The sequence below is a fragment of the Colias philodice genome, chromosome 3 (genome assembly GCF_061535455.1).
Source record: "Colias philodice isolate Cphi_HAF_F1 chromosome 3, ilColPhil1 Martin Lab GWU primary, whole genome shotgun sequence".
Lineage (NCBI taxonomy): Eukaryota > Metazoa > Arthropoda > Insecta > Lepidoptera > Pieridae > Colias > Colias philodice.
The window spans coordinates 4,140,748-4,166,268 of record NC_143088.1 but is presented as its reverse complement, the minus strand read 5'-3'; the positions used below and the strand labels follow the sequence as shown (position 1 = coordinate 4,166,268).

Sequence of the window (25,521 nt, the reverse complement as noted above, 5' to 3'; positions counted from 1 at the left end):
AAATCTAACACCTTCAATGTAAGAAGTGTAATTAGAGAAACCGATAGAGCCGTTCTTTCCAAACATTTATACAAGGCCGCTGCATTTCCGTGTTCTCAGGATTTGGTCCGACTTGAAAACTTCGAGCCAATAATTCACTTGCATTAAACAGCAATGCAGATGTACACGAGGAACTAGTTTCGTAATGCAGTTGTAACTTGTGCAACGATGGTGAGAAAATGTTATTTAGTTGAATTGCGCTTGATGAAATATAACAACGATTGAAATAAATCTCTTTTCAACGTGCATTATGTGAGGCGATGAACGTCTAGTGCTATTTATGTTTCAAAGACATTACACAAGTATGTTTTATTGGATTAAGCAAAGTATGCTAGAGATCTGCAGAATCCAATTTTAAATTAATGGTTTAGTTTTCCGGTTCGTTTAATTTTGAAATATGTGGAACGATGGCTCACAATCGTATCGTTCGAGGAAAATATGGCCTATAAGTAAGAAATGATGAAAAATACATATCTGTAGTACTTGTACGTATACTATAGGGTACACAACTGATTGACGCCTGGGAAAGATTACTTTCCTTTATGACACCAGTTGTTTTCACGTAGTCATTTGGCGAAGTGTTGTTTATTTGTGGTACCGTAAGATTCTCTGGAATATTGACGTTTCGCACCCTTTCAGTCTGCAATCTTCAAGTATTTGCTCCTATAAATCTCAGCTCATAAACAATATTTCTGTATTAACAAATTTTAAATATGTAAAAATATATTGTGTTGGAAAAAGCTTTGAATCAGTTATAATGTGTTGCGGAAACACGTTAGGTAGGGTACCGGCGATACGGTTAAATGCCTACCCACTAGTACTACATAAACCAACCGAGTTACCAGTTTAAATTGCGAAAAATTACCGCATTTACTCTGTGTTAATTTGCATGTAGTTCTTACTAATCCAAATGTCTTCGCTATCAAGTATCGTGGCCCTATCAATATAAGAATACGTGCAAGTAGAGCTCGTGACTCACACTTCGACACATCGACAAAATGATTATCGTCTTTGCTAAGCTCACGTTATGTTCATGTGTTAATTATAGCTCTGTTTATATAATTCTTCCGGAGCTTCCCGCGGTAAATCACTGAGATATAAACATCTCCTCTCACTGTGAACCTCAACAGTTTTAAAAGTAATTGTACCTTAATTGTAACCCTTTGATGTACCCTACAAAAATCCAGTAAAGACTAAGTAATGTACGTTTTATCATCTCGCTGTACGAATAATTATGAGTTTGTCATATGTACATCATTTAAACTGTAGTTACTATTTACCGTTATAAAAGACTGCTATTTATCATACGTTATTATTTGCTTAGGTTTAAATAATTATATACAGTTAAATATTGCGTGTGTATACTGTATAGTGTGAACTTTTAAATATTTAAATAATTAACTTGTCTATGGTTGTTACTTGTATCATCTGTGGGAAGTTTTACACCTGCTTTTTTAGAATTATACAGTGGTTCTTTATTATTTAATTATGTCAAAATATTTATTGTAATGAGAGATAAATCACAGGCAGATATGTTATTAAGAGAATTATATTTGAAATTGCATATTGGTATGAAAATAAACAGGCCACGCTTTATTTCACGAGCCATAATCATAATATATTTTATAAACAATGCGTTAAATAATCGCTTTTCGCGGTATCATGTTTATGTTTTAGTTACGCCAGATTAGATGTTTAGTTAAGGCAATGCAATTTGTTCTACCCGGTCATTACAAAGTTATGTTGTTTTTACGTACGTTTAACATGCGTTTCAACATTTCAGGTTCTCTAAATGTGTAAAGTTCACATGAATACGTAGGCCGATTAATGTTGCGCTTTTGGGATTTTTTTTGTATTGTTATGCAGACATTATTCTATGACACCTTAGAATCTATACTAATATTACTACTGGTCCGATTTGAAAAATTCTTTCGGTGTTAGATAGCCCATTTATCGAGGAAGGCTATAGGCTAGGTATATATAATCACGCTAAGACCAATAAGAGTGGAGCACTGCGGGTAAAACCGCAGGGCACAGCTAGTTTAATTATAATATTAGTTGAGAATGAATAGGGCCTCCGATTTAAACAACTTTTTATCCGATATAAACAAGACGCCTAAATAGAACAAGACGCAAAGTAGGAAAATAGAGAAATAAAGAAAAGTAGTAGGGTCACCATACTTTTCTTAAATACGGAAAAGGAATACTTACACACTTTTTTTACTTTTAATTTCTCTAAGTTTTTTATTCCCAGCCAAAATGTTAATATAAAACACTTGAAACTAATTACATATTTTGCTGTGTCTTATCACCTAATGAATAAAATTGCACAGAAATTTAAATAAAATAAAGGACACTTAACGGTCCAATGTAAAAACAGATAAATAAAACAGTTCAGTGTGCATATGTAGTACGCAACTTCAGTTTCGTTACTACGAAGCCTGGGCGATATGATAAAGCTTATCGCAAACGTGCCCATTTTTTCTATGAACGGTTCTTCGGTCCGTCGCGGTCGGTGGGTGCACAGCTGTGACGATGCGTTGGGTGCCGAGTCGTGCTTGCCAGTTGCTTTGTAAACAGCCAGTGCTGGCTCGAACTCGCGCGACGCATGACGTGTGCGTTGCGTCCATCACGTGCCATCAGACGCCTGACAGATTCTCAGTATGCACCGGTCGTCATGCGAGTATACAATGCGCAGGAACTCCGCGGTTAACTCCGAGTGATGCATTAACATTCTCTACTTTTGTGCGACCATTGTGCCCTTTCGGATTGTGTTCGTTGACTGATTGAGTGTATTGAGTTTGTGCGCTGGTAAATAGTTTGTTGTTGTACGTCTTTGCATTTTTTTATTTTATAAAAATATCGCTGACAGTGGCCCCGTAGTGCGTTGTACCATGCTAATTAATTGCCCAGCCAATGTATTGATTAGCGTGGCCTTAACATCACATCTCACGTCGCTGGTTCGTTGCAAGACCTAAATATAGCCCACAGAGTAAGCACGGCCCTTCGCGATGACAACCATAAACACACACGTCTTTATTTACTTAACACGAGCGGTATTAACTGTTACTAGAATAATAAACCTACTATTAAAAACTAACACGCAAAACAAACTTGTATTATAATATTTATTATGTACCTACTCATGAAATTTAAATTTAAAATCCCATTGCATAATAAACACCCAAAAACTTCATGCATAAAAATGAGAAACGCAAATTTAGCTAAAAATTTCTCTTTTGAAAGTTGGCTCAGCTGCGCTTTATAACATGTTCGGCATTAATTACTCGTAAACATAATTAAAGGTTTAACCATACGTTAAAGTGTACTTGAAAACGACGCCACGTTGTTTCTGCATACTAATATGTTTTTTACGTTCCGGTAAAAACATGTTGGAATGTTTAAATTTGGCTAGATAGGTATATGACGAATAAATGATTAGGGTGTACAGGTAGATGTTACACCTGCCGTATTACGAATTCTTGGTGAAATTGCCTATCGAATTCCGATGTTGGTAGCGAATGGCATCTGCCGCGACGCAGCCGGTGGCTCAAAATCACGCATCGCAGATGCCGCAACATCTTGCTGCCCGCATCTCGGGTACCTGCTCAACAATGCTTTGTTACTGTTCCCTTGCACTAGTCGCGATTACAATGGAGACCTGCTTACCCTGTTTTGTTCTAAGAAACATAAAAACCCCATATCAAGAGCTTCATTACTGCACTCGAGCCGAGAATGTCGGTTGTATTCAAGTTTCTGTCGATGTTTTTGAAACTTAAGTGACCTCGTAATTTAAATCATGAAATTAGTGCAGGTACTTATGAAACAATGGCGATTGTATTGGGGTGAAAAAGCATTATGTATTTCGAAATACTTATTACACATTTCATACATAACGTTAAAATTATTTATGAATTTTGAGGTACCTAAATCCAAACACAAAACTTTTTCATGGTTTCGCCTTGAACGCAACATTAACTTTAATGGTATCTGTATTTAATTTTTACCAAGCAAAATTAAGTTTTAAGTGCACAAACTTGAAAATGGTGTTTATTTTGATAGCATTTTAATGAAATGCTGCAGTAATTACATCAATATAAATTAAAAGCCTTCTCCCATCCTTCCCTAAATACTGTCAAAAAGTCAACACATAAATCGCATCACGTCCCCTGTAACAGATAAGTGTGTGGTTATCGTCATCGGACTAAATTCCCTGAGAATCCGATAACATGCCGTGAGAACACCCGTGTTGAATCTTTTATTTATTACTATTTCGACAAGAAAATGAGGGCAAATATTAGCAAAAAGGGCTGGCTTATTTGAGATTTCGTTTGATGATATATTCAAGATATTAGCTATGTTTATGTAGGTCAGTAAAAATTTTTATATAAAATTATAGGTACTTACCCTTTTAAATATACATTATACATACTTATCAATTGTTAAAGTAATCGCTTTTGGAAATTACTTTTACCAATTAACATTAAATAATTCCTGTACCGTAACTCGTTATGGTATAATTAATTGCTTGACAAATAATATATTGTAAAACAACACCAATACGAAATCAAAATTCTAGAAGTGTTTTCCTGTGAGCGACATCTGATCCAGTTTGGAAGGTGGTCTTCACAGTTGACTTGCGATGTGTCCTCGAATGTTTTATTTTGGTCATGTTCATGCAACAAATTGACATTGTCTACCATCGTGTGCGGTTGTTTCTGTTCTCATTATTCGAGATTGTAATGGAATCAAATTAATCTCGATAACCTTAAAATATGAGGAAAATACTACAATTTTCTATCGACGCTTTAACGGACTAAAATTGTCTTGACATTTTCATGTTTGTTAATCATAACTTTATTCTTAATCACTTCATGTTATTTTTGTGTTCAAAAGAAAATGTAAATATTATTGTGTCCAACTATTTCGTCAGCACTTTGGTTACCTAGTACTTTTCAGTTTGATACCTAGTAAACCTATTTCCGATGGACCAGGCGTCCAGTGAGTCGCTTTCATGTCCATTAGCCTTTTCGCCGAACAGCGAAAGTTGTTGAGTCGCACGTATACTTTCAAACGTCATTTAAATGTATTTTAAATTCTGGAACGTACTCTATTAGCTTTAACACATTTATATACAATTACAAAATAATTATTAATTGACTTATTTTTAAGTATTACCTATCTATAAATTAATATTCTCCTTTGTTAATTAAAACGAAATCGCGTTATCCAAAGTGTAAATAAGTAAAACAGTGAAAACCAATAACAGGTTTATTCGACGCTTACGTAATTTCAACAAAAACTTTCACTTTTTAAGCTTTTGCTGTAAAACCATCAACAAGAAGTGTTATGTCACTGTATGATTACTAAATACGTGAAGATGTTAACAGAAATGGAATAATAACTGGTTAACTGTAAAAGTAAACAGAAAATGGCATCTCTACTACCTAATATGTACTTAGCACAGTTTGGGTTTCAAAAGCATCCTTATAAAATTTGTTCACTTATAAAGAGACATTTGTACAGAAAAGCTTGCTTGGTTCACATTTTTTTGTACATTTTTTCGACTCGGAGTAGATTAGATTATTATGTACTCCTATTCATGTCTCGATGATACGAATATATCGAAGTTAAGACGAATCTGTATTTATTATTAAAAAAAAAAATCACTGGGAAGTTAAACCAGTACATATTTATTTGCTTAACGACATTGCCTCTATAAGAGAAACCAAACAAGTAAAGCAAGTACGCAGTTCTAGGAATAGTTATAACCTGACTTTTCTTTATTGATGTTATGAATTCTTAATAATTTAACACAGAATGCAACAACGTGACACTTCTCCTCAATTATGCTCTTAATACTATAAGCACTTCAATATTTACACTACTACTGATGTTGCAGGCAGTTTTCATGCCTTTTTGTACCTTCAAAGATATAAACCACACTGTCAATTCCCATAAATAAAACAAACGGTAAGCTCTACAAAGATTCCAATTATTTAGACCATCCAAAATTAGCTAATTTATGTCAAAATAAATCATCGATAAATAGGTCGTACGTTGAGAATAATGGCACAAGCGGTGTCCATTACACAGTTCAGGCACAGATAATATAATATGTTCAGGTTGGAGTAATGGCGGCATACACCATACGTGCAGGGAGCGCAGGGAGCCAGTTCTGGCGTCCTTCCAAACGCTTTATAGCCGACACTGTTTACCGAACTGGAGCGTCACAGAAATATGGCCGACTTGATTTTTATAGCCTTTACACGTTTATCTAGCTTTTTGTTAAAATGGTTAAGTAGGTACATGGACCATATGGCATTGTTACAAAAATGTTCTCAGGTCTACCGTACGTAACAGCTTGTTTTACTTACAATGCAAATACATAGTCTTTTATACTCTGGAACTTAAGGACGTTGATACACATTAAAATATTTTTATCCATATCTTTGACACATATTTTTGATTATGAAATTTTAATGCTCGCCCATTTTCTGTGCCATATGTCAGACTCAAAATCCATTTCGGTCAGCCGGATGTTGGAGCTACTGACTGTGAAATGAACAAACGGACATGCACGATAAAAGTTGCAATACGATGACAGTTGTTATAACATTTCTCAACGTTTTTATCAAATTATGCCTTTTATCTGCTTCATAATGACCATTTTCTCAAAATGCTTTGGATTCATTCGTATTAATTTATACTAAAAATCACACTGGATACAGACATTTAAACTTCACAAATTTCTTTTAAAATTAATTAACCGCCAGTTATTTAAAATATATTTGCCGTTTAAATACGCTTATTTATTTTATCATCAAATTTGAATTTAAACTAAGATATAAAATATTATGTAATCGTCGTAGAACACGACTATTAACTCTATTATTAATATTTATGAAACGAATCTCTTTTTGATTATAAATGCCTTTATAATTAGAACTATTGCTTAAGCCTAAAACTGATCCATTTTATGGGATTGTCCATAAAAATCTGACCTTTAAACACGTATCCTAAAAGAAAAGTAAGAAGGAGGTGGTCTATTTATCCGTATCCGGTTGTAAACAGTGCCTGTACATATTATGTGTATTCTTTTCCTTAGCGAGACATGATCTCATTATATTGCCGGCAGAAAGTGTGTCAGTATGTGTACTGTGTAGGTCGGTAATGCACTACACCGTTGTGTATCGTGCTTAATCTCTTCCATTGAGTATTTGTTGGACGACACACTGAACCCCTATTATGTACAACGGCCTTTAATTAATTATCTTCACTTGAGTGTAGTTTGTTTAGACTAGGCTTAAATGGGCTGTAGGAGATAGCCGATTTTGATCTATAAAAGAATCTGTCAGTGTGGCATGTTTTGGCTTTTGGTGTGAAATTGCATGATAAAATAAACAACACGAAACAAATGATTTAAAATTAGCGTAATTACAAGTTTCAGTAGGTAATTTGATGACCGTATACCTACAGTTTAACAACATTAATAGCGTTGCATTCCTAGTTCCTAGAAATAACGTCACTGTGATTAATTATGTTCAAGTTCGTATATTCCACCAGTTTCACTTACAATGAACAGTTACATGCAGTTATTTGCTTCACTTCCCCGAGCCGCACGCACGGTTCACACCGTATTCTATTGGCCCACTTCTTCACAACGAAAGTTCGTTATATATTCCACTTTTTCTCTCATACCGCTAACTTTTATGGTCTTCTGTTGTATTGGACTGATCGATTGAGTAATTAAAATTGATAGCCTTTTTTATTGTTCTGCTAACTAGCAATTTTCAGTCGCTCTATTTTCTTGCAGAGCAAGAATTTCTTAAAACGCTTTATTTTTTTTTATTTAAACGAATATTAACGAGACAAAAGGTCTATTAGTAAAGTAACCAAAACAGCCACAAAATGCATCCACAAAATTATTATTATTTCTAACATTTCCAGTAAAGTTCCCAGTAGGTATAGTCTCGCTCATTCAAAGTAGGTACATTTGTCCTAATGATAATTTTATCACGTCAATTTGTGACAATTGTACCATCTCTTGCTACTCAAGCCTACACATGCTGCCTACATCTCATTTGGTTGATTATACTTTACCTTCTATGGACTAAATGATTAAAATTCAAACTCGTACACATAAATTAAATACCCTAGTCCCTCATTTAATATATTTATTTAAGAAAATACACTTTTCCATAATATGTAACTACGTACACGAGAAACATGACTTAAGAGGCCTTGTAATATTAAGTTACTTACGATTATTATATTTAAATAAATAAAAATACACTTAAGTTGTTTGTAACAATACCTATATGTTCAATCCTACATAATATGCTTTACCATTATGTATTTAAATACTTTTTGGAAAGGTATAATTCTAGATATTTACAAACGATCAAATGAATTTTCGTTATAATTTTATAAAGTTTATTCTATTGGTGATTTAAATGTGTATCATTTTGCATGTTTCTAAAAGCAACATTCTAGTGTAATCGAAGGGCGTATTTTGCGCAAGACACACTCGCTAGCCAAGTTCACTCCCGCCCACTGCCCGCCCTGGCTTCTCCCACTCATAACAACTCTTAAATACCGATTATTAATTAATATATTGATACTGTTTCGATTTAAAACAGTACTTTGCATAATTATATAGTATTACAATTTAATTCCAGCATCAAAAGTATTAACATTTTAAAATTATCCAATAATAATAAATGCGTCCAAGAAATTCAATATCACTGAGTAGGTACTCTGTGATAATTCTCAGTGATATTTCGATCTAAAGTTTATTACGACTTACGAGAACCGCTTATTTTTATTTCGAGTCTTTCTATAAGACTGCATCTGAAACAAGACTTACGGGTTTGAACCATCGTACGCTAGTACTTAAGAAAGATTTATAACAAACCACTCATTGGAAGGATATAAAGCTATATAGTTTCTTAGTTTTATTTGTTCTATATAAACTCTATACTGGTAATTTTTTGTTTTGTATGATATGAATTTCAAAGTTAAGGAAGGTCATCGTTTGCCAATGCTTCTACGTTCCGCATGAATTGTTTATGAAGGAATGCAGCTGTTGAAAGGTCAGAGGTAAAAGTCGATGTTAACAAAAATAGACGATTCAATTTTTGTTCTGTGCATTACTGCACTAATGAACAGAACATTAGTACAGATTTTTTGTTTTTCTCAATGAAATACGAGCATAAAATTTATCTGTAAAATACAACCTATACTACTAATGAAGCGGTAAATATTGGCAACATGAGTACCTAAATGCTCAATAGCCCGTAAAGAAAGTGAAGCTACGTTTATTGTTATTTGGTATAATAATACGCTTATCTTAATCTTTTCGTGTTTAACACCAATATCGTTACCATTCAAGTTTTTGTAGAAACAATTCAGTAATCTAACAAAAGAAGTCTTCTTTTTGTCATTGTTATTCACGAGTCCCATAAAGCTAATATAACTCTTTACAATTCTATCTCGATCAAAGTCGTAATCTTTAATACATTTCTAAGAGAAATGCTATTTGAAAATTTCTCTAATATTGAAGCAGCGGCTGAATGAATTCCTTTGACGATGTTTACATAGCTGTGAATTTATATAGTCGTATCACGTATGTTGCCTGACATTCTTAGCAGGGAATCTTTATTATAGGAGATTTATTGGGACTTACCTCAATAAAACATATATATTAAACTCATTAGAGTTTTATGACTTCAGAAATATGTATAACGCGTGTTGACATTTCTATCGCTGTTTGCTCGTTCCCGTCTAGTTGGATTAAAATAATTACACAAGTGTTACAGTCTACAGACAACCCTCATGCGGTCGTTGCCCATGGTTCCCTTCACATTCACCTGCCATTATATTTATTAGAGAGTAAGAGTGGCCGATAACATTTACTGGTTTTCAGATATCACACTTATTGCATTCGATCAACCGCTTTCACTCTCGATGGTAATATTCACAAATTACGTTTGTGGTTTGTTGGTTTTCACTTAGTATGTGGCTACATAATAACATAAACATATTGTGTGAACAATAGTAATACTTCTGACCATTTTCTTATTAATATTTAAATAGTTGTCGAATAGCTTCTGTAAAATAGGATTAAGATTAATCATAACCGTTCCATCTTCGAATTTAAAATGGAATTGTAAATAAACGGTTGGTCATAATGAGCGTGCGCGTGCGCCTCTTCGCCTCCGTAAGTCCGTAGTTACTAGTTAGTGCTTCAGTGCGTCAGCGTCGTTGAATGAAGACAGTCACGCGGTGTTTTCATTCTGTAAATATTTTGTGACACGTAATCGGAAAGTGTGTTTTGTTTACGAATTTTAATACGTATCCAATGTCACAGTGTTCTGTAATGTGGTAACTAGTGCCGTTCTTCCAAATGTCCTTTCAATAATGCCATGGCTGTGGCCCGTTTATTTTAGTGTAAGCTATTTCAGTGCGCAGTGTGAATAAACAGCATGTTTGAATAATTAAACGCTGTGTTTACCTCCTTGGAAACACATGTTGCAGATATTGGTTTAGATTTAGCTATTCGTATTTCATAATGTTAACAATATAATTTCTAATGGGCAATGAATTTAAGGAAGTGTTATAAGACGGTTATACTATTATTTTGTTGGTGATTTAATCCTTAGATTTGATCAAAATAATTCAGTGAAAATTATAAATAAATCTGATAAATCTGATAAAATCTGATAGGACTACGAAATGAGCCATAGAAGTTAGAACTCAAATTGATGGAGATGGCAAAATGATGAATATTGCTATTGCTATTTGATCTAAAATACCATATCTATTGATGTTAAGGAAAAGCTTAACGTAACAGAATACAAATGAAATAGTAACTTCTATATTTATTTTAATCTATGACATATCATTTAATGTGATCGAAGAGATTATACCTATTAGTCTGATGATTTAATGATCTTTTACATTTATCTGGGAGTATAGGTCGAGTGATTTGAAAAGCCATTAATAACAATAATTCGATTTGACTGAGAAGTGTTCCTCTTATAGCAATGGTTGCAAATCGGCCTCTTCCTCCAGCGATGCTCGTTAAAGTCTTGCTATTATAACATGATTTATACCTGTCACGTCATTAGTTAACGTGTCAGCGATTGTCGCAGACGGATGCGTTTATTTGCCCCGACAGCCTATTCGCTGTCAACGCTCTATAACAAAAGTTGAGCCTTTTATGTCTGATAATAAGCCAGCTCTCTTAAGGAGTCGACTATTATGCGACTTGAATGTGATTTACATCTAATCTGCGATAATGTCCTTATATTCATGTACAATGCTGGCCGATCAATTTTCTCGAATCAAGATTTCCTGACAAGGCCGCTAGATTAAGGGCAACCTTGGGGCAATAGAAATGTTCTTATTCTTTCAGACCTCGCGTGCTAATAATTCTTTACTGGCACGCTACTGTTGGTCTGAACTCCCACTGGACTGGCTTATCTCGTGAAAATATCGGTCTCGTGCCGGTGAGGGTTGGCTTTGCGCCAGACTTGACGTCTTAACTCCAATAGCAGCTACCTTTTCATAAGACTGCGTCAAACACGGTCATTTACCAAATTTTTCATTTACTATTCCTTGTCCATGTTCTATATCACATTCATATCTTAAGTAGCTTAACTTAAAGTAATATAGTATGACCTCAAAATGAACAAACACACAGCTCTTACATGCTTATATCCTAGTGAACACAAATTGTAATTTGATCTTTCGGTAGTTACCATCTCTTTATTAATTTTCTTATACATGAAATCAGTATGAATATATACTCTTTCCGCGCGCATGTCACACTTTGTAAAATATAAAAGGTTGTTCCGAGGTTTTCTTCTAAAGAGGTTCTTGCGTCTTACGTCGAGTTGCTCCCACACTCAACTTTCCACAAAACAATAGCTTGTTGAAGATTTCACCTTTTTGTCATAAAATTCGCGTATTACAAATGGTGTAATTGCATCGAATGCAATATAATCTTCCTCTTCCTATTTTTTGTGATTGTAAAAATACAAGGAAACATTTCTATTATTACTTGAACAAGATGTTTTCCAACTCACCAAACCACTTCTTAAACATTTGGATTAATAACTTTATTTTATTAAATAAACACAGGAAAAGGATATATTTATAACAGCATTCTTTAATAAAATTTCTAAAAGCTAAATAGACGAGATATAATACCAGTTGTATTGGATAGTTTTATGTTCTTTATAATCTCTAAAAATGTGTTCTCCTAATTGATCTCAGGCGATGCGTTTGGAAAAAAGATTTATTATCCGCTCTTTATTTATCGTAAATGTTGTATATATTTTAGTTATATAAACGCGTTCATTTAAAACGCTTCCTTTTGTTAAAATGTCATTCATTAGTCCACTGTCGCATAGGTAGGCTCATTCTTTGAGAGTGCAATGAACCGACATTGTAGGTACTCCAAGCGCCTCCGCAAAGTTAGCTCGTGGCTCTGTCGAAATTCAAAACGATCTTATATTGTTAAGATTTAGAAGTATGCCTACGTAAATTGTAACAACTGCCTTAGAAACTTGATAAAGATAACTTAAAAAATGCCAAGACGTGTAGTACCAATAACCCACTCTGTATATTTAAAGACCGCTGTTTATTTACTTTGAGCACAAACTCAATGATTCGTTACATATCTACGATTACAGGTCCTTGGTGATAAGATAAGAAAAGAAATGTGGTTTTAGTGTCTTTGCATCGGTGTGCACGCTTTTTGAGTTGAAATAAAATAAAATGGAATCGAAATCACTACAAATTACGTAGACGAATGATGAAATTGTATTAGTGCAAAAAATATTGAGTCATCGGAGGATTCGCGTGAATGAAAGTGAAATAAATACAGTGTTGGGTGTCCACGTGTTGTGCGTGATAGTACAAACCTGTGTCGTGTATTGGGACATGAGTGACAATGAGTACGGAGCGCCGCCTGTCACGGAGTTTTCACTCCTGTCTGAAGGGTTCTTCGACGGAGGAGGCCGCGGATGAGGAAGAGAGCTGTTACCACTCCCTCGGAGGCCGTCACTCGCTGAATAGACAGCCCCAGGTGTACGTGGAGGATCTCTCGAATGTTACACTAGCCGATTTCGAGTCTTCACAGGATGATATAGATGGTGTGTATTGCTTTACAGATTTATTTCAGTTATTTTTCATATTATTCTATTTTTTTTAGGGATTTCAGTTGCTATAATAGAAAATTTTATTTAATTTTGCTGTTTTTGGGTGCATTGTACGAATTTTACGGAAATATAAATAGCATAAGGTACTTGATGTCAAGTTTGATTGATTGATGACAAGTACCAGAAGGTACTTGATGGATTTTATTAACAGTGTAGTGCGTATACATTTAGTCGTACTTTCACTGATTGTCTTAACAATCTAATTAATGGCCTGCTGAGAAATTACTTATTTATCGTTTCAAGTCTTGACATATTTTATAATGAGTTGACGTTTTCATGAGCGTTGTTTATTCCGTATAACAAAGTATCTTTACAAATGCAACTCGTTTTTCATGTTATTTTGATTGTATATTTATGATTTCGCGATATGATAGTTTAATTAAGCTAGGAGTCCTTGAATTTGTATATTTTAACCTAGATTTTAACGGCTTATTAATTATAAGTAGTAGGTACTTGTAAATGTGCCATAAACTTCGCAACATAATTATGAGTTTATATTCAAATTTAAATTATATAAATACTTAAAAGGGCAAATAATATTAATAATATTTTCTGGTTGGCGTGCACCAACATATTATATAGACTTAGTCTGTTCATATGTACATAGGACACCGTAATCACATTCCAAGTTAACTGTTTACAACCGCACTAATAATAATATGAGAGTTGGTATCGGTTGACATAATACATGACAAACAGTTAACTAATAGTCACATATGTATATGTTTAGCAACATAATCTACTGTGATATAATCTTCGTATAGAGAGTAGACTTAGATACAATTCAGATTGATAAACCGATTGAATACCACAAGACATAAAATTTTCGTAAAAAAATAAATACATATGTATGTTTCTTTTGTTACACAAAACGTGATTTTAAATCACAGTCCGGAAAACCTTCCGTATTTAGTAAAATAGCCTGCTATCTTGCGTGTTTGAACAATAGAAAAACGTCTAAGTCCACGTAAATAGAGATAAAATTTACATGATATCCTTTGGTCTTGGCATTGCGACGTAATATCTTCAAGTGACTCACCGGATACATTGCTTTCAACTCGCGTTTAGTGGAATATTTAAAGCTCCGGATAGGAAGTGTCGCCAATTTGATCCAACATTTATTTTAATACTGAGAAGCAATGAATGAGTTTATTATTCCGCTATATAAACTCAAGGACTAATCTGCCATGTGGAGAGCGGCTCGTTTGTTTAGGCATTATGAAATAATCATAGATGAAGAGATTAGGGTCATCGTTTGAACAGCGCTTATATTTCCTGTTTCTTCATTGTAAAATAGTGTCTTTAATAAAGCGATGATTGTATAAAACTCGTTTGTGTATAATAATTTGAACGAAAGTAAGAAGCATTACTTTTACGATTTGAAACGATGTTATAACAGTTTGTATGTGCTTTTTAATGTTATTTTCGTAGAGGCGTAATTGTAAACCTTTCAACAACCACGGTTTATTTTCGAATATTCTTAAGGTTAGATTCCCAGCACGCAGTGTTTGATTATACAACCTCCGCAATAATTACTTCTCAAGGCCTTGGTGCTCTACTACATTATATTGAATATTTAATAATGAGGCCCATGAATTCATAGAGATATACATGAGTCAACAACTTTATGTACCTCAATATAACATGAAGTATAAACATATAGAAGTGTGAGGTTTCTTTGAAGTTAACGCTGTTGTGGCATTTATTTACGTCGCACCAAATTATTTATATCGCAAGGGTTAAACAGCACGTGGCCAACATTTCTGGCGATTCCATTCACGTTGGGTCCAAATGGTTGATTGTTTACATGTACACCGTAGCCCGTTTGATGTGGCACAAGTTAGTTATTCCGCCCGTGTCTGCGCACCTGCGCGCAGTCACCGCACATCCGCTTCCCGTGTCTCTATAGTCTACAACCCTTTTCGGTGCCAGCAAAGCTTCCGCCTTCAATATGTAGGCTTTTAATTGACCTCTATTATCTTCGAATTACGAATGTGCTTTATTGAAAGACGGTCACGCTTGCGATTAGTGACCGTTAAATGATTTTGTGTAATAACAGCAATTAAATTGTATGTACTTATTACATATTGACGCAACAGCTATAATAAACGAATATATTTTAATTATATAATTGTATATAACTTAGTAAATCCGGTCCCTGACTTTAGGTAACGGCCTAAAAAACATGATACATAATAATATCAAAGGTACACCTATATTGCCTCACGTAGTTACGTCGATATTAATCTATGGTATGCGGTCTCAAAGCTGGTTTGTCTACCATCTATTACTACGGAAGCTGAGTGCCCCTATATGCCTTTGTGCTTGCATTATATTCTTCCCCTTTGTGCTGAATGAAATTTCAAGAGGACCGGAAAGTAACTCACGTGGTAATGTTTAAAGCAAACACGCCGAGCCTAGTGAATTCTCATACATTTTACGCGTTATACTGTGAAGTGGATAATTAAATTTTTGTGTGAACTATCTTTTCGGAATGTTGCTTGTTTTATAACTTAATTATTTTCGGACAATTTGACTCATGGAGTATTTTGGTTTTGGAAAATATTAATCGAGTATGTTACTTTATCAATATTTTATTTGATTTTAAATAAGATTTTAAGGTTGTTTTCCATAACATCATTTTACGTAGATGATAATTTAATTGTTGCAGATGTGAAGTTTTTTGAACTAAAATACAAAAAAAAATAATCTAGCTTCTGCACTGTGTGGTTACTAAATAAATAAAAACCTAAGCTTTTGAAAGCGTTCTGGCTTAAAATTAAACGCAATCGTAAAATAAAAACACAAACTCTTAATTGTTGAACAATTATAATTGTTGGCGTTTAGAATCATGAGATCAGACACGGACGTGACTTCACCGGCGTATTGCAAATAACTGCAGTGACGATAGCCATCACAACATTATCGAATAGAATAATGCATTATCAGCCGCAATGGGCAAGGTTGCGCGATAGAAGATAACATTTATTGTATTACTTGTAATTGATTAGGTCTATAATATACATTCAGTTGAACTAATATCTCTAAAACTTAATCAAGAAGTATTAAAAGCGAGTTCATCCATTGCGAAGATTAATGGTCTAATTATAATAACTTAAAATATTTGTTTTATTCAAATATGTAATTAATTTGGTTAATACCTGAGAAAATCTTTTTTGATAGGTTGATAATTACGAAACTGAAAAACAATATTAAAATTATGTTTAATATCAGTTTATTTCATAAATAGCTACCCGCCCCGGCTTCGCACGGTCCCACAATTTGTAAATCTGTAATATCTTCGAAAATATTCACTTAAATCATACGGTGTAAAAGGCCATATAGATCTATATTAAATGAATAATGTATTCAAGGTATTTAATTGGTTAAGGATTAATGCTGTATTGGTTAAAAATTAAAATCGCTTCAAAAATTAGCCATTATTTGTCGTAAAAAGTAAATGACAAAAAAAAGTTATAGTGGGTTATCCATAAGAGATAGACATATACATACCATCACGGACTTTTCTGTAGACCTTTTCAATGTGTATAATAATTAATAAGTGAAGTCCCATGTCCCCTAGTGGGGTAAGGGGCAGATGCATTATACATCTGTTTTCACTGCTCGATTTTCTTTAGGGACAAGTAGGTGATCAGTCTTCTGTGTCCTACCAGACCGAGACATATTTTTTTTTCTTCGTCTCCACCGGGAATCGAACCCAGGACCCCTTGGTGTTACGCTCACGCGTCAACCACTGTACCGAGGAGGCGGTCAATGTGTATAATACTTAGTACATTATTTTGATAAAACTCGTAGGGTTCAGCCTGCGTTTGCAATGTAAGCGGAAAAAATGTAATTTTTTACGACATCACATTAGAAACCTGAAAAATAACAGTACTTTTCCACTATTTAATGGATGTTATTATACATATAAACCTTCCTCTTGAATCACTCTATCTATTAAAAAAAACCGCATAAAATTCGTTGCGTAGTTTCAAAGATTTAAGCGTACAAAGGGACATAGGGACAGAGAAAGCTACTTTGTTTTATACTATGTTTATTAAAAAAAAATGGAATCCCTTTTTCAAAAAACCCTTTTTAATGTAATAACTACATAATTAGGTACTATATCAAAGTACGCTTCGCAATGATAACATTCCTACGCCATTTTACACACAGCATCTACGCGCGTATATAAAGATACTCAGATATAGGTACGTATAGTATCTCTAGCTTAAATTGTCCCGGACATTGCACCCGGCTACTATTTATATCGATAATTCTGTCATGTTGTTGCCACTCGCCAATATTTCTACTCTACGCGAACACTCTTAAATAGTAGTCATTCACAATTTACGATACCTGTAAATTGTAATAAATTATTTGATAAAATATCATGTGTTCTCATTTGTCACGTAGTTTTTTGCAAACGAAAATATAAAAAGTAATTCAACAATGTAAAATAGAAATTTAATGTGTCCCAGTTATCGAAAATAGGGTTTCCTTTTCATGATAAACCCATTTACTTATTTTTTATCGCTACTGAAAAGTGTGCCGTGCACAGGAAGCGATAGTTAAAATGCTAATTACTACAACCATTTCATAGTACAATGTTTATTAACTTTGTAGTAAAAGTAATAAAAGATATGTAAAACTCCGTGTTAATGAATTTTTATTTCATAATTTAAAATATAATATTATATTATGTACAAATTTATTTTTATGGTAAAAAAAATTTGCTAACATCTGTTGTTTTGGGATGTCAGTTAAGAATAATTTTACACGCCGCGCCGGTTAAAGACAACCAAGCGAACAGAATTTTGAAATAGCTCCCTCTATCGGAGCATTGATAAACATTTTATGCTACTACTCGTCTCTAGATGGCACTAGTCAAATGAATGAAAACGTTTAAAAGTTTACTCGTAAAAGCTTTTTTTGTATCGTATGTTTTGTGAATTATTGTAATAAATTTTTATGTTACTTAGTTAGATTATGTAGGTAATATTACAATCAAAATAGGTAAAAACAAATATATACATAAAGTTTTTTACAATAACTTTTATTTTTTTTATTACATATTTTATGAATTAGCTCTACATCGATTTCATTAATATCTAAAGATGATCGTTTATTGTAGACATCAAGTGAAGCGGTAATCCAATCAAGTATCAACTAAAAGATTTTGTAACCTCGAAAGCAAACACTGTAAGTGTAAAAACTTTACCTATAAGAACAATATCGGAGAACCAGTTCAATAGGTCCATGACCGCCGCCAGCCTCAACTCTCAAGTATCGTGATTTATTTTATGTACCCATGCCCTTTGGCGAGTACAACTTTTGTACGAAAGCTTTCAAATCGAAATCATAATTTATGAATAACAAATAATGAATGTTATTGGATCATAATATAAGGTACTATTTCTTCGATTTGATTGATTAATGCATATATCTTTGTCGTATAGAATAAATTTGAAAAAGGTAACAAAGTATCAAAGTAAAAGTGTGTTGCACAAAAACTAACAAAAGACTTGAGCTTTGCTCGTTTAATATTAGACTCTATCGCTCTATGGATAAATCTTTTCTATAGAGCGATAGAGTCGTCCAGTAAATATGCATTTTAAATTGTTTTTATAAAAAATAAAGTTATTATTTTTATGTTTCATTAATTGTTATAGTTAGGTTACATGTAAATTAACTCATTTTTTTACCGTTATTTATTAATTATTGCCCTGTTTTTTTTTTAAATCTTCCAACTAACAAGTCTTTTCGTGCTACTCAATGTGTATTCCGTATATTATTTTATAGTCCAGACAAACATAAAACAGAAAGTACCACCCGAAGCTAGACGAGTAGTGCCGAAGATTGCCGACGCATTCAAACATGGCGGAGGAGCGAGTTTTCAGTTTGCCGCTTGTCAACAAAGTTACTTGGGCTTGCATAGCGGCCGCGCGCTTTTGCGTTTTCAATAAATATTACGAAAACATTGTTTTGTTCGCGATTTAGTATTGCAATTTTATGGAGTTTTGTGACAGTGTGTTTTAATAGTGCAGTGCTATAAGGATGTAAGCGTAATTAAGTGTTGTGATTTAGTGCTATGATAAAATAAGGTTTTACAAATGTTGGAATATGTGCAGTTCATGGATATTAAATATTATAGTAATTTCACTATACAATCTAGCAATAAATTACACTATCGCAGTTATCAGAAAATATTTCAACCATTTCTATGTACTGGCGATAGAGATGTAGAGAGCGAAAAAATACTGAGTATTATATTTTTATTTATGATATTGCCATTTTTTAGGTCCATGGTAATTGCGTATCATGAGCTTCTTGATAAATCATATCTAATAAAAACCAATACTGTATGTAGCCTATTGTTATAATTGCTATAGATTTTATTTCGTTGTTGATCTCTACATAGCGAGGAAGAGAAGTTTAGTATTCACCAACTTGTTGAATTATATAAACTAATAATGCTTCTCTACTTCTCAATAGAATACATACTTAACATATTTCATATTACTGGCATAAATAAGATATTCGTATTGTCAATTTAATTTACCTAATAATAAATTGATCACATACGATATCTGTTGTGAATAGTGTTATCAAATAAGATAACTTACATATACTTTAATCACCTAAATAAATAAGATAACTAATTATTATTATAAATCATAATAAGTTACGACCAAAATAAATCATTTCAAAGCACGTTATAGGTATTATGCGAGTTGAAATTGTACAACATATTCAATTATTCCTATTTAATTTAATTTTAATGATAACTTATGTGGGTTGAAATATGAAAAAATGCATGTAGGCACGTGATGTAAGTGTATTTATCTGCGCCCACGCTATCCGTGACTTTCTAAATATTGTCTGTTCGAAAGAGTAAGTTCACATGAGTCATTGAGTCGAGTCCCATGAGGTCTGGGTCACATTCCAGGCTGCCCGCTGCCTCCGCCAAACCGGACCTAGTGCGACGCTCAAACCCTTCCTTTTTTAAGTGACAATATTTAGTTAAAACTGTCGTCGGCGGCATAAGCGTGTTAAGGTGTAGCTTCTATTGACTAACATGTTTACGTATGTCTTATCATGGCTTTAGCCCATTAAGCCCTTTAGCGGAGATAAACATTTTAAACTATTAATATAATTTAATGATATGACTATCATATTATTATCATTTTTGTTCTATCTAAGCCATTAGTCACACACTTCAAGCATAGTGCTCAAATATTCAATTTCACCCTACAAAATAACTGTTTATTATTCAACATACAATTTTGTCGTATTTTGTCTGACCGTCGGTTTCCGGCCATAGGGGTCCCAAGTCTTTTTGTTCACCATATGTCGCCTCATGCCTGGCAGGTGTCGTTTTCGTGGAGGGCAGGTGTTTTTGGCTCTAAGACATGCTGTTCTTTGATTACAAATTATTTATGTTGTAACACTCGAGTTTCTCTAATATTTAATAGCATAGTCATAGTGCTATAAGCAACAAGATCGAGACGTTACATCTTTAATTGAAATGTAGAGTTACATAAGTAATCGGTACATTATTTATTGGATGGTATTATGATGTACACATTGCAAAATTAACAAATTTGTAACAATTGCCTGAGTTATTTGTTATTCTGCGCAGTCTGGACAAAAGCTTTGATAATATCCCTACTAAAGGATACGCGTAAGAATTCTTACATTGTGCTTTTCAATATATCTTGAGGTTTTCCTGTTGACTTCCATTTGATAAATTAATTCCCAGAATTATATCGGTTTTAGCAGACATATTATAATGTGTGTAATTTTGCATTTGTAGGTCATTTCCCCCACAATATAAAGAGGATATTTGTAGTAAGCTCGTTATAATACAAATAAGGAATAATAATAGAGACATAAATGGAGATTATCCGTTACCATTTCCCCGAGTGTATTTAACTCGATTTTCAACGGTTCTGATGCGTTTACCTACATGAGAATATTGTGCAAGTCATTTACTTATATATACATGCTTGAGATTGTCTCGATTTTTGTTAGATGGGCATTGGGAAATGTGTGCACTCGTGCATTTAACATGTAAACTATTGCCTATTGTTTCCATTTTACGCCTCATTTGATGGGATTGCTTTGTAAATAATCACTTGAAAAGGGACACACGTGCAGTTTGGTCGAATGCCTATTCAAAAATACGACACATTTTACGAACTGATATTATTAATAATATTTATTTAAATATAATTAAAAAAAAAACGAAGAACGTCTAGGGCACCACGTTTGCGACGAATCGCTATTGTTCCGAGTAATCTTGTGTATTATTGTTTCAAAACTAATTAAAAGCGATTGATCAAGTGATTCCCTAATTACTAGCGCATAGATTTGTGCGATTACATAACATTTGTTTGTAACATTGATGATTCATTTGTTTCCACCAACATTATAATTTACTGAAGATATGGGTGATTCTGATGAATATGGCCATCCGCCATCCATTTATATTTAATTTAAATTATTTCTAATTTGCAAACTCGAAGATGAAACTATTGTGGGGTCATTACATTGACATAATGTTGAACTTATGTTGGACACGTTTGAAAGGAAGCAGGGGTTATCTGAATGTCAGCTTAATGCCCTTTACTTCCTTCTCATATCGACGAATAATTATTTTGAATTGTTATGACTGTTTGCAATAACAAATTAATTATAAAAGCAACAATATGATTTGTTTACTTGTTTCCAATGTTCAATAATTAATATGATGTAATTGACGTTATAGCCACGCGTGGTAAACTCTCAATTTCTGTTTACATAATGACATAAGTAAGCAGTAGAAAAAAAGTAAGCATTCACGAAATGAATGTGAAACATTTTAAGAATTTTGAATCTTGATGCTGTATTTTGGCTTATAGATGGAATGAGTCATTTGATCTCACGAAGATAACATAAGTTGGCCCACTTTTGCATTTTACATTGTGTTTGCAAATTGCACCACATGTGATCAAAACATGTTTTGTGTGTGAAATTTATTGATGGCGATAAAAAAATCTAATAAAAATAATGTTAGCATTATATATTTGTTATTTATACCAATATTTACATATTATGTAATTATAAATCACGCTCGGGTTGTTCGTGTAATTTGCCTCTAATAGCTTAATAATAAGGCATTGTCTTACTCAAATAATGTCATTTAAAAATAGGCTCGATGTTAGATAAGGAACACGTTAATATTTAACGCAGGTACTATTAAGTATTTAGGATTGCAATTGCTTGCATTTTTTCCGTGTACATTTTCGTCATAAATTTCTAAACAATTACAGTTGAATTTTTGATACTAATTTCATCGAACTTAATAAATCGTTACAGTAAAAAAGAATAATGCAAACAACCTCAAGATAATTCCTATTAAACATTCGTACTTAGTAAATACTATACATTATACAAATTAAAACATGATTCAAGTACATGAATTACTTTCGTATATTTTGTGATCGTGACCTTTTGTTGGTGAACGGTGATTATCTAGGTCTGGTGCAAGACTCTAGTCACGATTATGTTAATACATATAGTATCAGTCGCACTTAATGAATTATCTAATAGAAAAGAAAAATATTTCAGATTATTATTTAATAGGTCTGCTTTATTCCTGCATCATTAACTCATTAATTGATTACACATATCTCATAAAATATAATGAGTTAGATACTTAACTCATAAACTGTTCAGAGATAGTACGCTGTACGACGTAACTTCATATTAAGACAATATGACTGAGCTCTACTATTGCCCACGCGGCCTTAAACACTGGCATTAAATACCAGCCTTCAAGTAGCTCTTTGTCTTCCAACACAGCCTCCGACACGCAGCGGTTGCGCAACTATCCGGTTACCGTCAAACATATTCCGCCAACCTCATTGTAGTATCTCGCTTGCATTGTTCAAAATTCGTTCCTGTATACTTCGACCTCGACTTTCTCAGAAATTTCTCCTTCGTGCCTCTAATCTGTTTGATTTTCATCAGTGGTTCCTTCCACGTTGATTTAAAGCTCATCCCGCCTCAAACGGTTTCAACATATAGATGCCAGTATTTGATATGCTGATGCATGCAATACGTGTCTTAAAGAAACTAGTGCGACGTGTCTATGCAAGATGCGTTTTAGTTCTCATAATCTTGCCCTCATTTTGAAACGAGCTGCGGTAACTAAGGGTTTTACCGTGACCTTTTCTAACCTATATTTCGGGTGCTGGCGACACCTAAATATCAAGAGTCGTTTTGTGAACATATTGTAATACAATATGGATCGCGAAAGGAAGCCCCTCAAAGATAATTGCATTTTGTTCAATGTTAAGTTTATTTGTTTTATTATAATTATAAATGTAGTACGAAACGTGGACTCGGATGTACTTAACGAGTTCTTTGTAGGTTTACTTTTCAGGTCAATCATGGTGTAGCTTCTTAACGGGACTACATCAGTTTTTGCTTCGTTAGTAATCGTTCTACTTTGGTTAAAACATGGTCTGAAGGTAAAAAAATATCGAACAAAAAACAAACACTACGTATTTAAATTTTGTAAAATATAACAAACATAACTATCATATTAAAAGGTACTGCTTTGAATACGCTTAGGGCTTATCATTATACCTATTTTTTTCATTCCTTCTCATCACTGACAACTTGAGTCTTGAACCCTTCGAGAACATCTTGATTGATGTTCTACAACGACTCATTATGGCGTCTTTACATTGTACTAGTAATTTGACTTAACAGCATAGCTTAAATTTTATAATAATGACTAAGATTAATTGCAGTTTTATTGTTCACATTTTTTTGTTGAATTTGAAATGTTTTTCAACTTTATATATAAACGGTGTTGTGAAGTTAAATACATTGTACTTTAAGTACAACTTCGTTCAATAATATTAAAATATGAGTATGTGATTTAACGATTTTCGATACAATGTTTGTATGCATGGTCAATATACGCGCCAACATAAAAGTAAACCAAATGACCCACGTGGGCCGGGTCGTCAAACCTGAATGTACCAGGTACTTACTAGGAATCTCGTTTGTCCGGCCGAGAGGAAGTCATGATCACATCCGCCATACTGCTTTTGCTCTTCACTGATTCTTACGACTAGTGCTCAGTATTAACGATCTTCCTTAACCTCATTGTGAGTAACTAAACGAATAGTTCATAGCTAATCTATTACAGTATGAGTAAGCGGAGCTATACATCAAACGTGCTCTATTTGTTTGTTCTTCTAATACTGTTTTGCAATTTGCAGTGGTTGTGCAGCTTTCATTATTTACTGTGGTCGAAATTGGCGACAGGCTTAGGAAACAGTACTGTTACGTTCACTGCTTTGGTACCTTTTAACATAGGAGAGTTGGTTTAAGAGGGAGTACCAATTTTACATATTACGAATTGGAACAAATTTAATTTTCAAGTATGTCATATACTCCAACTACTCTTAATGATCAGTACTATAATATTATCTAACAAGCATATTAACATATTCCCTCTTTGTTCAATTGGGTTATAAATTTGCGTAATGACCCCTTATAAACATTTATAGGCACGTCAAGGGTAGAACCGGACAGGTAGTTGTGGCATTTATAAACCCCGGGCATCAAATAAATAACATGGATAATTCTTCGTTGAATAATTTGCGAGAATTGCGTGTGAAAAATATCTTGCTGCGGACATGTTGTGGTTTTATTTTTGTCTTCATATTGTACACACTTGGAACGCTGGAGACCGACCATGGAATGCGGATTAAGAAATTATATTTTATTATTTATGACAGTCATATGCAATTATTATTTGTTATTACTTTCATCTATACTTCTATACTAATAATATTATAAAGAGGAAAGGTTTGTATGTATGTATGTATGTATGTATGGTTTTCACGCATAAACTACTGGACCGATTTTGATGAAATTTGGCACAGACAATCTTTAGACCCTGAGAAAGAACATAGGCTACCTTTTATTGCGAAATGTGTACCACGGGCGAAGCCGGGGCGGACCGCTAGTGACTTAATAATTTCTGATCTAGTTTGTTTCAATATTTTCAGTGTGAATGGACAAGAACTAGGAATAAAACAGAAATTAATCTTAATGCTCGTACGGGAAATAGGACTTTCACGGGCTTATATTTCTCATCAACAACTTTAAAGACCAGCCATAATTCTTAGAATTTCTCTTTTATAATATTGCAAGATATTTATATACACATCTAACAACTAGTATT

General features: G+C 33.5%; 1 protein-coding gene across 19 annotated transcripts in view; it reads left to right on the top strand.

Annotated features, from left to right (window-relative positions):
• The window catches only part of raskol (Ras GTPase-activating protein raskol), a 119,729-nt gene that overhangs the window by 76,626 nt on the left and 17,582 nt on the right, over nt 1-25,521 (top strand). The window contains exons 1-2 of one of the 19 annotated variants that reach the window (XM_089714141.1): nt 2,621-2,850; nt 12,741-13,202. The exons of 14 other annotated variants lie outside the window; for them this stretch is intronic. In XM_089714141.1, the coding sequence (XP_089570267.1) occupies nt 13,001-13,202 (202 nt within the window). In that variant the 5' untranslated portion in view covers nt 2,621-2,850; nt 12,741-13,000. Of the gene's footprint in view, nt 1-2,620; nt 2,868-10,284; nt 10,426-10,471; nt 10,492-12,740; nt 13,203-25,521 lie in introns of those variants that run through there. 4 more of the 19 variants (XM_089714145.1, XM_089714144.1, XM_089714140.1 and 1 more) reach the window with 4 other exon arrangements.